The sequence below is a fragment of the Mesoplodon bidens genome, assembly GCF_964165515.1.
Source record: "Mesoplodon bidens genome assembly, chromosome: 9".
In the NCBI taxonomy this organism is placed as follows: Eukaryota; Metazoa; Chordata; class Mammalia; order Artiodactyla; family Ziphiidae; genus Mesoplodon; species Mesoplodon bidens.
In genome coordinates, this window is record NC_138166.1 from 63,423,840 (window position 1) to 63,437,358 (window position 13,519).

Here is a 13,519-nt window from a genome sequence, read left to right on the forward strand (position 1 = left end):
TCCATGAAGCTAAGTCTCTTCTTTCTTTAAACTTCCATGACAGGGCATGTTATCTCCTCCTCTTACATTCATTTCCTACCTTGTACTGCATTCATTTATAAACATGCTTTATCTCCCTTCCTAGACTGTGAGCTCCTAGGTGGCACCATCCCTTATCCTCATCAAGACTGAAATGCCTCGTGTCTTTCATAAAGCAAAACCCTCACACATTTATGGAATACTTTCGGCCCTCCCTAGTGGTTGGTATCACAATTCCTTTCCCCTGCTGCCTTTTTGAAGGGTCTATTTATTTCTATTTTTAGGAAGCTGGGCTGCTGTAATTTCTCTTGAAGTAACTTTGAATCTACATTACTAAGTGGTATATTTAGTTGGATTTTTCAGTGCAAATTCAGCATCATAGTTTTGCCAAGAGATGAAGAGAATTCTCCTACCACAGGCCTCGTTCTCTTTGGGTCTGATTAGGTTATATATTTTATTTTGAAGAGCATGAGATAGCTGTAGTTAAATAATGATCTTTGGGACCCATTACCTCCATTACATTGAAAAATGTCATAAACAGAGCCAAACACATATTTGTTCTCCTGATTTCAGTCAAGAGCATTTGGAGATTTGGATGGTACCGCCCTTTACTTTAAACAAGTGAAGGCAGAGCTGTATGCTTTTCAGTGCATGCCTGCTTCTTTTCTTTCTTTTTTTGACCCCAGAATATCTCAAGTTTGTGTAGACAGAGGCCAACTGGCAGCTGATAGGCTGTCACTTGAAGGGGTGGTGGCAGCAGCAGTGGAGGGCTGATAAGCCCTTTGGGGAGAAAGATGCTCTTCCAGAAGTAGGGCCCACTTGCCAAGAAAGCAGCAGGGGAAATCACTGGTGGCAGCTGATTAAAACAAACAGGAAGAAGGGACAGGTTTGCCAAAGGCTTCTGTGCATCTTTCCCATTGGTAAACTTCCAGGCCGACGAAAATGTTTTCCAGGTGGTTTTTGGATTTATACCTATAGGGCAAGTTCCAGTGCACCCCAAAGCACCAGGTCCCTAGTTTGAGAAATGCCACACACACACAGATTCCATCATAAAGACTTTTGTCATGCAAACCCTTGAGGACGTATGGCTGATGTCAGGGAAGGCACATCTGAGTAACTAATGTGTACTCTTCAAATATCCTGCAATTCTCTAATGTGAGTTTATCCAGGTCTACTGCTGAAGTCTAGGGCAATGAAAGGTCTCCCAGCCTACCCATTATTCCGTTTTCCTTAATTAAGTCACGATTATCATCTTTATCTAAAAGCCCCATGCAGAGAGAATCTTTTTTAGGTAGTGGTTTCAACTGACTGTACTTCTCTGTAGTCATAAACCTTTTTATTTTATTGTTTTGATAAAAAATGGATTGGGAGGTAAGGCTAGGTTTAGAGATTTCTTTTTTTTGCATGTTCTTTATCATTAGTAAATACATTAAACCCTCTGATTTTCAAGGAGCTGCCTGGCCGTGGTGGTTATTTGCGGGGGGGGGGAAGGCAACCACACATCATCTTTCTTCTCTTTTAACTTAAGTTTTACACTAAAAATCTGTTTTGAGAGGGAAATGGAGCGTGCTAAGCTAATGACAGCTTTCCCCTCTCTTACTTTTTCCTTGTCAGGGCAATGCGCTCCTATTGGCTCCTTGGCGTGCCGGAATGTGGGCATTGCAGCTTTAAGTGAAGGCTCCAACTACTCGAAAAAATAAAAACAAATAAACAGCCCCCGCCCCCCCAAAGAGAGGAGGGCTTAAGAGGAAACTGTACTAAATGTGTCCACAAACTGACTAATATATTTGCAAAGGTATAGTTTCTGCGACTACCGACAACCCACTTTGTGCCGGGAAATTGTTAGGTGCGTCCCGCTGAGAAACGTGCTTGGCTAATCCGTGACTGCCGTTTAGATCCACCCAGGCCGACCCGCCAGGAGGATGGGCGTGAGGGGGCCCCGTTTTCATTCTTGGGAAGAGGAAGCCGGCGACCCAAGGCGAGCTCTGAGGACAGCTGATCATCAGGTCCCAACACTTGCCAAGCGTCCCCTCATTCCCATTTGGTTACAAAAATTCTTCTCTCCTCCACTGCATCCCCCACTTTGAGCAAAGGGTGCCATGGCCTGAGCAGGAGGCCGCGATCCGGCCGGGGTGATCCGCGGGCCGTACGTAGGGTCGGACTCCTGGACACCCAGGGCTGCGGCTGCCGAGGCCTCGGGGTGGCTATTCCTGCTAGAGATTAGCTGCCGCGCGGGTCCCTCCCTCTTTCTCGGGTCAGTGAATGATTAGTCAAACACCTCCCCGCCCCAGTCCGCCCGAGGTTGGATGGGAGGAGTCATGGAGCGACTGTTCCTCTATTTTTAAGGGCGAAAAGCGTTCGCCTCTGTGCGTTTATTAATCGACCTTGCGTGTAGTTTCAGCTTCTGTCTTCCCTAGTGTCACGACTGGCAGACACATAAGCACAGAACACTCTTCTGGGAGGCCCCTCGCCCCTCTGTCCGCTCAGCGCGGGAGTCCGCTGTCTCGCCCCCAGCAGACCGAAGCAAAGCAGGGAGTGAAAAGTCGCGCGGCCCCCCGCCCCCACCCCGGCGCCCCGTGTCGCTCCATCCCAAAGCTGGGGCATCTGGGAACAAGCAGGGGTGGTGAGGTGCCCTGCGTCCCATATTCTGATCCCTCCCAGGGTTGGAGCACCCTGGTGTGAGTGGGGGTGGCGCGGCGTTCCCGGCTAGGGGAGGGTTCCCCCGGGAAAGGGAGGAGGCGCTGCGCGCTCCGGGCGGTGGAGACACGCCTGCCCCGCTCCGATCCGTGCCCCGGGGCAAGTGGCCTCCCTCGAGGGGCTGGGGAGCGGGCTGGACGCCCGGCGAAGACAAGCGCCCGGCGCGGGGCTTCTGCAATCCCCCCTGCGCCCGGGCGCCCCCAGCGGGTTCCCAGAGGCGCCCGGGGCGCCCGGGTCTCCGGCGCCGGAGCGAGCGTGCGCGCGGGCCGGGCTGAGAGCCTGAGGGGCCGTCAGGAGGTGGGAGGGCAGGAGTGGAGGACGCCGCGGCAGCGGCGCGCCCCCGGGCAGTCGCTGCAGCCCGGGCGGCGGCGGCGGCGGCTGTGCAGCGGTGCGCAGCGGGAAGCGCAGCCACTCCTCTCTGCCTATCTCCGGCTGCTCCGATACCCCCTCCTCCCGGCCCCCTCTCTAGTATGGAGGAGCCGACGACTAAACCGCTGCAAGCAACTCCTTAAAAAAAAAAGCCGCATTGGAGGAGCCTGGCCGCAGGACCCCTCCTCCCTGGGTGCCCCTCACCCCTCGCCTCGCTCTCCCGCCTCCCCCTTCAGCCCCCCCACCCCCCCGCCCCAGGCTCCCGGGCGCCCGCCTCCCTCCTTAATGGACTGTCTCCCGACTCGCCGGCTGAGAGCCCTTTTTGACTGCGAGCGGCGGTAGTGGAGCATAGGCGGCGGCGCGGGACCTGCAGTCGCCCGGGATTCCCTCCAGGTGACGATGCTCTGGTTCTCCGGCGTCAGGGCTCTGGCTGAGCGTCCCTGCCGGCGCTCGCCCGGGATTACCTGCTGCGTCTTGCTGCTGCTCAATTGCTCGGGGGTCCCCATGTCTCTGGCTTCCTCCTTCTTGACAGGTAGGGGAGGGGGCGGGAGGGACCGACCCTCCCGGACGCTGGCTTGGTACCTGGGAGAGGAAGCGCTGGCTGGCCTCGGGGACGGGAGGGCGGGGAGCGAGCACCTAGGAGCCTGCCCCTCGCTGGCGGTGGGCAAGAAGCGAAGCCCGCGGGGTTAAGGGGTGGGAAGGCAGTGAGTAGGTTAAGGGGTGGAGGGCGAGGAGGCTGTTGACATCAATAGTATAGTGATAACGGAAATCCTTCTATTTGAATTTGAGGAGTTCCTTTATTTATTTTTAGTTTTCGTCAATCTTTATTTTGATCTTTTCTCCCGTATACAATTAAAGAAAAAAATTTTAACCGTTTTCCACCCATCGGCCTTTCTCACTCTATAGGGTTCCAATATAGCTTCTGTACAGGGAGTGCTTTTTAAAGCACCTTGAATTTAAAGAAACTATCATATTTTAAAAGGGTAATAATAGCAGGATATAATAATTATATGCTTTCAGGCAGGTGAAGACCTCAGCTGCTATTCTGAAGGGCATACTTTACTGACACCTGGGGCAGAAAAGAAAATATTGAGGCAATTTCTAAAAGAGAAAAGAAGGTTGTGTTTCAAAAAGTGATTTCAGCTCAAGACAATACGAGGCGGATTTATATAAAGCCCTGTTCACTGACACTGTCCTGAATTCTGTTCAAATTTAAAATGTGCCTTAATGGCCAATTTGAATTTTTTTTGCATGTGGGAGTGTGTGTTTACTTGAAATGCCTTCATGAAGGAGGGGTGTTATTAAGGATCCAGTGAAATACTTGGAATTGTGCTTAAACCATCGAAAGCAGAAAATCTATCTATATAGCACGGCCTTTAAAAAAACAAAACAAACCTGTTCTAATAAAACTATTTAAAATAGATTTTCTTGGGGGGGGACTTCTTTTGGGTGAGTTTGAGAATTTAAAACTCATTAGGAATTTCTGAAATTTGGATATAGTTGTTTCAAAAAGCATTAATGTAAAAATTCTATTTTTGTAACAATGGCACTAAGCTAAATTTAAATAACTTATTTTCCCCTTCAGGTTCTGTTGCAAAATGCGAAAATGAAGGTGAAGTTCTCCAGATTCCATTTATCACGGACAACCCTTGTATAATGTGTGTCTGCATGGTGAGTATGGAGATCAGGTAATGTGAAGTCAATTGCTCCCTCTGATAAGGTGAATCCATTAAATGTAATATGACCAAATCTTAAAAACTGGTTTTGGTCGTTACAAAACTTCAGATAGCTGGTGAATTGAATTCAGTTGAATTTCTGAGTATTATGGACTTTTGCACTTTCCATTTCATCAGTCTGGGAATTCTTATCTTTGACCTCAGTTTACAGAAGTAAACTTAAGGTGGACTTGGTATGGCCTGTCTCAGTGATAATTACCATTTACCCTTCTGTTCCCAGGAATGGTTATTGCCACCAAATCATAGGTGCCACCAAACTTTCTGCCTTGATTCTGTTGTCTGAGCTCAGTGTGAAAATGATAACATTTAGGTATAAAGGTCTGGGATAAGGTATATGACAAGGGGAAAAAGAGATGAGAGTCACAAAGCACAAACATGAGGACAAGATGTAATCTTGGGTTTCTTTGCCTCTTATATCCTAAGCTCTCAAAAACAGTCTTTGTAGTTCTGATTTGGAAGCATGAGTCAGAAAGGACTTTCTATCCTTAGAGGATGACACTTGGCTTTCAACTGCTTAGTTAACACTGGCAGTGGCTAGTAGATTAAAAAAAAATTTGTTTCAATTTATTTTAACTTAATAGTTAATGATAAGGTCTAATAAGTAACCACACGGGGGAGATTAAGTTATACGAATAAGAATTTCTGAGCTGAAATAGAGACTTACAAAGAACAACATTTTTGCTTAAAAGTGTTTTACATGCCAATCAGTTTTGGCAAACCTTGATTAAAAACTACACATCACAAAACCCTGTTGGAAATACATTAAGGCAGTCAAATGCAAAGCCCCCAAGTGATAGATGACTGCTTGTTATCAGATCAACATGCTGTATGGAACCAGAGAAGGGATTCTTCTCTGTTTAGGTGAAAGCCAAGCCATCTGCGTTTAAACTACCCAAACTTTTTCATGACAAGAGATGAGGTCAATGTTGTGAAATGATAAATGGGTGAAGGTGAATGTCTGTATCAAATGATTATCAGGTTCTGAAGACTAAGGAAATCAACAGAAATAGAGGTAAAAATGCATTCCGTTCGCAGAGATAAGCGTTACAATATTGTTACATTTGTAAAGTTTAAATATACAGTTTGGGTTTTGCAGACTGTTCCCAAATATATAAAAATTCTCCATACAGCATTTCCCCTTTTCCATACTCCTGCCCCGGGGGAAGTAGTGCCTTTCCCCGAAAGTACAGCCTTACTGCTAATATAACAGATATTAGAATCTTGCTGTTTTGAAGGTAAAGAGTGAATCTGAAAAGATGCGTCAGTTCGAGTTCTGGAGTGATATTTATTCCAGAAATGCATTGATTAAGTTCAGACGGGTGGTAGTTTCATTTATATCTTCGAGTAACATTTGGAGGTATCTGCCTTCGTAAGAGCTGTCAGAAATCCTTTCTAAACATATAAAGTCTGGACTCTGGTACTCCAACTCACTTGCTATTCAGAGGATGCCTCAGAGCTCTCACTAGCTGAAAGCCTCAGTGATCTGTTGCCGTCACCTTTGCAGGGGTTTAGGATTATGGGGCCCAAGCTGTCATAGTTATTATTGCTTCCCAAACATTTGTAATACTTGATAAAATTGAGTAAGAATATATGGACGGCCGCTTCTTTATTTGTGTCTGCTGTTGTAAGTTTCTGAGGGACCCATTGCGGTATATGAATTTCAAAGCACCTAGACTGCCATGAGTCTGGTTGACATTTTTTTGGGGGGGGGGGGTTGGAAGGTAGACTTATTTAGCAGATAGATAATGTCAGCAATAGCAACTAACATTTATGAAACACTATTTGCCCACACTTATTGAAGCCTGCATTGTTTCATTTAATCTTCACAAAAATCCTTTGAGGATTTTTATCCCTCTGTTTTACAGATGAGGAAACTGAGGCTAGGGGAGTTTAGTAGCCTGTGAAGGTCACATTTTTGTAAATAGTGGAGCTGGAACTCACTCTCACCTGCCTCTAGAGCACATGCATATAATCAAGTGAAACAGGCTGTTTTCTAAGTTAAAGATGTGAAAAAGCAAAGAAAAAAATAGAAAGTTTGTTGAGTTATTTGACTTTTTGGCATTGCTTGAGTTATTTTGATTTCTTCTTTTGAGTCTTTTAGGAGTTCGGTTAGCTAACATTTGTTAATCACATTATATGAAAGGAAAATCTCATTATGATTTCAGCTGACCTGCAGGGAGCTTTAGTTGTGAGCTAGTTTTATGTATGTACATTAAGAGGGTATGTAATAGTCAAAACTGTACTTTGGATAAAGAAAATAGTCATATTTAGTTTGTGTTGGTCCAGCCTTTCGGCAGAAAGTTACCTAAAGTTGAGTATAAGCTCATATCTTGTTTCATAACATGTACTGAAAAAAAAAAAAAAAGCTAACCTCAACGTATGCTTAAAAAAGACGTAAAATGTTACAGTTGGGAGGAAATAGGTGGCACAAAGTCCTGCATATAATTACAGTGTAAAAGCTTGAAAAACCCCACAAAATCAACTTGGCCTGATTTAAACTTTTAAGCTCCGAAATGTTTCAAACGTGGAATGAGCTTATTTCTGTGGGAATTTTGAGGATGACTGCGGATGCAGTGGCCACAGCAAGCAGAACTGAATAATTTTATCCTCACTTATCCTTGTCTGCCTGGATCCGAGCATTTTGCCAGCATCAGTCGTGGTCCAAGAATAACCTGTTTGTTAGCTGCTGATGGGTATCATTCTAAAGTGTGTGGGTTCAACTATTCAAGAGGGAAGGTGAGAAGTTAGGCCATTGTCCTGAAATCTAGGGAAGTGGGTAGACAGTTTGGATTAAAGATGCAAGTGTTTCATTGTTCAGTTAGAAAGCAAAACACAGCTTTTCCCCATCTTACAAAATGGTCTTTTGTGGGGCTGAGTTAGGAAGGCCCAGACTTATTGCTGTTTTGTATGATGTTTTCCCCCTTCTTGCTAGAATTATTTTTCCCGTAATGCCTAGGACAACACGTTGGTGCCTTCCATGAAGTACAGCTGATAGGAGCCAGCCTCTCTCCGCTAATGAATCTAAAGTGGTCCCCTGGATCTTTCGGGCATTCCCATATACATCCAGTGAACCTGGGGACGTGGTACCCCTGCTTCTCACCCCTTTTCCACCTAACCGTAGCATAGAAGGAAATGGCACAAGCCAATGAGTTCGGCCCAGTACTGGAAACCTGAGAAAACTTTGGAGGCTGGGACTCAGAAAACCAGAAGTCAGTCAGAGCTTAGTTTGGCATACATTTTGTTCAGCGAAAAACATTATTCTGAGGTTTAAATTTCCTCTTTTAAATCCAGGGGTGCAATTTAGAAATGGACCCTCTGCTCATAAAAAGCAACGTGAAATTTGGTGTTACAAGAAGCAGGGCTCCACCTAGCTTGGAGCCAACCAAGTGGTGCAAACAGAGGGGGCTTTGTCTGCTGTCTTCCACTTTTTAATCACAAAAATCTTCTGTCACTAAACAAGCAGCTACCAGCATCTTTGATTCTGTCGGGTACCTTATCTCTATAAGAGCCTCATGTTTTTTATTGTTCAAATTAACTGGCTAGAGACTAGTTATCTATTATCTGAACAAGTGTTAGGCACGTGTTTGAGAATGAGGGAGATAGCGGTGCATCAGGATTCAATTCGTGTGTGTTTGTGTGTGTGTGTGTGTGTGTGAGAGAGAGAGAGAGAGAGAGAGAGAGAGAGAGAGAGAGAGAGAGAGGGAGAGAGAGAGAGAGAGGGAGAGAGAGAGAGAAAGAGGTGGAGAGAGGGAGAGCTAGGAGGGTGAAGGAGAGAGAGAGGGAGAGGAGATAAAAAGTAGTCCTTATGTGTTCAGAGAGATACACTTAGTACATGCACATATGCATAGGTTGCCACAATTTTTTGGAAATTGTTTTATATCATTTTTAGACTTTGGATTTTAGATGCTCACTAAGGAAATGATCAGGAGTTATTTATTTATTTATCTATCTATCTATTTATTTATTTATACTCTGTTTAGACAGTGTTGCGACCAATTGCCTTTCCATAGAATAAGGTACTCAATAGAACAGTTTGGGGGGAAAGGTAACTAATTTACAGCATTGTGCTGGCAAATTCACCAGTACCAGCTCATAGACAATTATTATTACCCATGCTTTCTTGAGGCTCAGAGAGGTGGAGCAAATGTCCTGAGGTTACATAGTTACTAAGAGACAGATCTGGGACGTGAAAACAGTGTTTTCTATGCGAAACCAACTTGCTTCTGTGGTCGTTTACTACTTACAGACGTCTACAGGTACTTCCGAGGGCTCAGAGAGTTATTTCAGCCTCTGCAGAGCTGGAATAGGCTCACTTTGGGGAGAGTTAGAGTGATCTTGGTCTTGTAACATGAACCAGGTCTGGACTTGGATGGCCCTTTCAGAGGAAGGCACAGTTCAGGCAGCTATTGGCTGGTTTCATATCATTTTGCCAAAGAGCCTTGGCCCTGGCATCAGACAAGCCTGGGTTCGGATCTTGGCTCTGCCACTTACTGATGGTGAACTCGGGAAAGTTACTTCACCTTTCCAAGTCTCCATTTCCTCATCTGGAGAGTGGGACGTCTATCACTACTGAGCTCATAGACTTGCTGTGAGAATCAAATGAGATACAGCGTTTAAGGCTTGGCCCAGAGCTTGGCATATAGTCAGAATGATGCATTATTGTTGTTGATGATATTGATGATGATGTTAAATTCTTATTTCCTCACATGGAATTAGATGCAAAGGTTCATCAGAAAAGGGAGAAAATGGAAGCTGATGGAGAAAAGACATAGGGATAATGATGCCAAGCCCACCCATAGTTATGAATGAACAGGGCTAAGTCAGTGACATTTTATGGGGTTTTCTGTCCCTCTAGACTTGGACTGGGTCTATCTGAGTTGTTTCCTTATTGGTCCAGTGGTCTGTGAGCCCTGGTATAAGTTTTCCCCTTGCTCTCCATTAAACACTAAAAAAACTTTCCATGGAAGAGGGGCTTCGTTTTTCTGCAGAGTATTTATGTCTCTATGCCTGTGGGGTCACCTTCACTTGTACTTTTATTGGCAGAAGGGTAGGGTTGGGACTCAGAAGTGCTGTAATTCTGGAAAAACTGCCTAGTGGTCTGGCATCATGGGGATTTTCCTGGCCCACCTTGTGGAAGTCTCTCACCCCGTTCCAGACCTGGGTGGGTTTTTGCTGCCTCCTTACTTGTGGGCTCCCCTTCCCCATCCCTGTCCCATTTTAAACACGCTTTCTTTTCATTTCAAGGCACCGGCCTTTATAGTGCGCATCAGCTGTAAACTGTGTTTTAAGTGTGGGAGCCCTTCCCCAGATGGGGATTCAGATATAGTGAGGGCAGGAGAACAGGACATAATAGGAAAAGTCAGGCAAGGCAAAACGATGGAAAATAAAACCAATTAATACAAATTCATTGAATAAACAAAGGATACCAGTTTCTCACACCCTCTTCTGTAGCACTTCTGTCCAACTGATGGTCTATTGAATTCTTTGTGCTGTAAAGAATACTAATAACATCACCTTTCATGGCCCCAGGAGGTCAAGTGTGCTTGTTGAACTTAGTTAAGATCAGCAAATGCGCTGGGTGTATATTTTAAGACCTCTTGATTCCCAGTTCTAATTCTATAAAACATCACTCGAAGCACTAGGAGTAACAGGTTATAAATTCAATAATATTATTCTTTCTTCCTTCTCTTCACACTTCATTCTCCCCTTCCATTTTTTGCCTTTTCTGCGTTTGAAGCATCCTGCTGGTTGGGCACCTTGGGGAGGCAAAGACCAGTAACACAGATTCTTGCCCACAACGGAAAAGAGGAGAAAGACACATACATAAATAAGTTTCATAGGAGTGCCAGAAAAACACTATGCTAGGCTCAAACTCAAGTACTAAGGGAGCTGTAGATGAATTCTGATTGGATCATCTGGGACTTTGATGGGCGGAGCAAAGATAGTCTTGGCAAGGCGTGATTGGAGGAAAGGCACAGAGGCGTGTGTGCTTGGGAATTGTGGAGATGGCGGAGTCCAGTATGCCCAGTGTACCCAAAGTTCTGGTGGAAGCTGGAGTTAGAAGGCTTGGTGAGAGGCATGGAGGACTTTGAGTGCAATAATAAGGAGCTCAGTTCCACTCGTGGAATTGGGGGAGCCATTTGATATTTTGGCTCAGCCGCATGACACAATAAGATGTGTTTTATGCAAATGCCTCTAGAAGCTTTTGTGGGAGTTGTTTAGAGTGTGGAGGGGCCAGAGTCTGGACAACAGGCACTAGGGATGTGTTGTGGTCAGGTGAGGGCAAGCGGCCCGGAACAGGGATGGACAGTGAGAAAGAAGGTGTTGGGATAAACCAATATTGCTTATTCTTTTGAATTACTTTCACTGCCTTCTAGTTCTAGAATATTTGGATTAAAAGACTCCAAACAATGCCCAGAAAAACACAGTAATTAAAATGCAGTAGTCACTGCAGTGGGATGATGTACTAGAGTGTCTCTGTAGCAGTCACTTTGCTAATCACTTGGTGTCTCTGGAGCAGCTCTGGGTGCTGTTACTTGAATAGAATTGTTTACTTCCAGGCCTCACTCTCAAAATTCCATTTTGGGTGCTAGCTCTCTCCTCTTACTCACAGTGATACCTTGCTCTGCGCTGTTGCATGACCCCTTCGGCAAATTATTCAGTCCGGTAGATGTATTCTCAGTGGTAGCACACAATTTATACAATTTATACAACAATCGAAATTGGACCCACCTTAGAAAAAGTGTACCCATGTGCTGGGACCCCTAGACTTGCAGAGGAGTTTTGGAGCCCAAGTTGATAGCACTTGGCGATAAAATAGATGGCAGAGGTGAGAGATGGGGTGGATTGAAGGGAATTTTGGAAGTTCTAGCCAATGTTATAGACAATGTAGGAAGAGAAGAGGTCACAGATGTGGGTGGGGATAATGAGTTTAGAATTGATGACTGGGCTTCATAGACCTTTCAAGTAGGAAAACCCGGTAGGCTCTTCAAAATGTAGATCTTGATCTCACTAGAGAAATCAGGACTAGAAGACAGCAATTTGTTAACTGTCTGCATTGAAATAAATTTCAGAACTTTGGGAATAAATTATTTGTCTTGGGAAGGGGTCTATGTTGAGATTTCAAGAAATGAGCCTATAATAGTAACTAGAAGTGACTCAGGTATACACATATATACATTCTTCTTTTTATATTCTTTTCCATTATGGTTTATCACAGGATATTGAATGTAGTTCCCTGTGCTGTACATTAGGATTATCCATTCTAAATGTAATAGCTTGCATCTACCAACCCCAAACTCCCATAAAAGAAACAGTAACTAGAAGAAGGGCTATATTTAAAAGGGCTTATTTAAAAGAAGGTTAGAAAGGGAGAAGCCAATGACAGAGATTGAGAAATGGTTACAGAAGAAGGAGAACCAACAAAGCATAGGCCAAGGCAGAAGATGCCTGAAGAGGAGAAAGACCAGTGGTATTAGATATTACAGAGTTAGACTGAACCTTCTAGGAGAACGTCATAGAGGGAACTTTGTCATCATCTTCTCTAACTTTAAACAATCAATAACAGTCAGTGGTGCCCAGGTCCCTAGTACCTGCTGCACATTTTCCCATGGAATAGAATTGATCATAGATAGAATTTGGTGGAAACTCGTTTGAGAGAAATCCCAAACTAAGATTGCTGTAGGGATTTTGAAAATTTAGTGCAAAAATCACAAATTTTCCAAACTGTGATTTAAAAAGGTCTTAGCAAAAGTGAATAAATACCACATGACATTTTCAAAGGTCCCCAAACAAAACTAATTTCATGAATAAAAGTAATAGGCTTTTGCAAGTGTCTTTGGAATGTTTCTATAGTTAAGTGCAAAATGGACAAGGCTACATTGAGGCATTTTTTATTATGAATCAGAGCAACATTATCAAAGAACCTGACTAATATAAAATCTTACCATAGTAAACTTTCAGGTGTGCTCTGTGAAGCTGTTAATGGCGCTTTAAAAAATATTATGATATAATTTAAGCCCTTAGTTAGATCTTCAGGAAAAATATTTTCTTTTTTCACTAAATTTTTTTTTTTTTTTTTTGGCTGTGTTGGGTCTTCGTTTCTGTGTGAGGGCTTTCTCCAGTTGCCGCGAGCGGGGACCACTCTTCATCGCGGTGCGTGGGCCTCTCACTGTCACGGCCTCTCCCGTTGCGGAGCACAGGCTCCAGACACGGAGGCTCAGTAGTTGTGGCGCACGGGCTTAGTTGCTCCGTGGCATGTGGGATCTTCCCAGACCAGGGCTCGAACCCGTGTCCCCTGCATTGGCAGGCAGATTCTTAACCACTGCGCCACCAGGGAAGCCCTTCACTAAATTTTTGATGTCTGTTTTGTCATTGAAGTACAGCTGTGGAGTGGTGACCTTGGTGTCTGAAATTATGGGTTCAAGTCTCCCTAGGGCCGCCTTGTAGCTGTGCATCGCTCAGCAGCCACCTTGGTCTCTCTGAGCCTTAGTCGTGGGTACTGGGCAAGTCACAATGGTATGTGTGCCCTTCAGCTTCATTTCTAAAGAGTAATCATAATGCAGAACGCATCTGTTTGCTGTAGCCATTAACTGAGGTGATGTGTATGGATTAAATGTGCTGGTGTTTGTGAAAGACCTTTGTAAACAGTGTAAGTGGAATTATTATTATTATGGGCCAGAACTGGAATGGAAGGAAGT

General features: G+C 44.6%; 1 protein-coding gene across 1 annotated transcript in view; it reads left to right on the forward strand.

Moving 5' to 3' along the window:
* The first annotated feature begins 3,363 nt into the window (after positions 1–3,363).
* BMPER (BMP binding endothelial regulator) overlaps positions 3,364–13,519 on the forward strand; it is a 253,019-nt gene continuing 242,863 nt past the window's right edge. The window contains 2 exon segments of the mRNA XM_081244842.1: positions 3,364–3,616; positions 4,670–4,755. Coding sequence (XP_081100968.1) covers positions 3,484–3,616; positions 4,670–4,755 — 219 coding nt within the window. The 5' untranslated portion in view covers positions 3,364–3,483.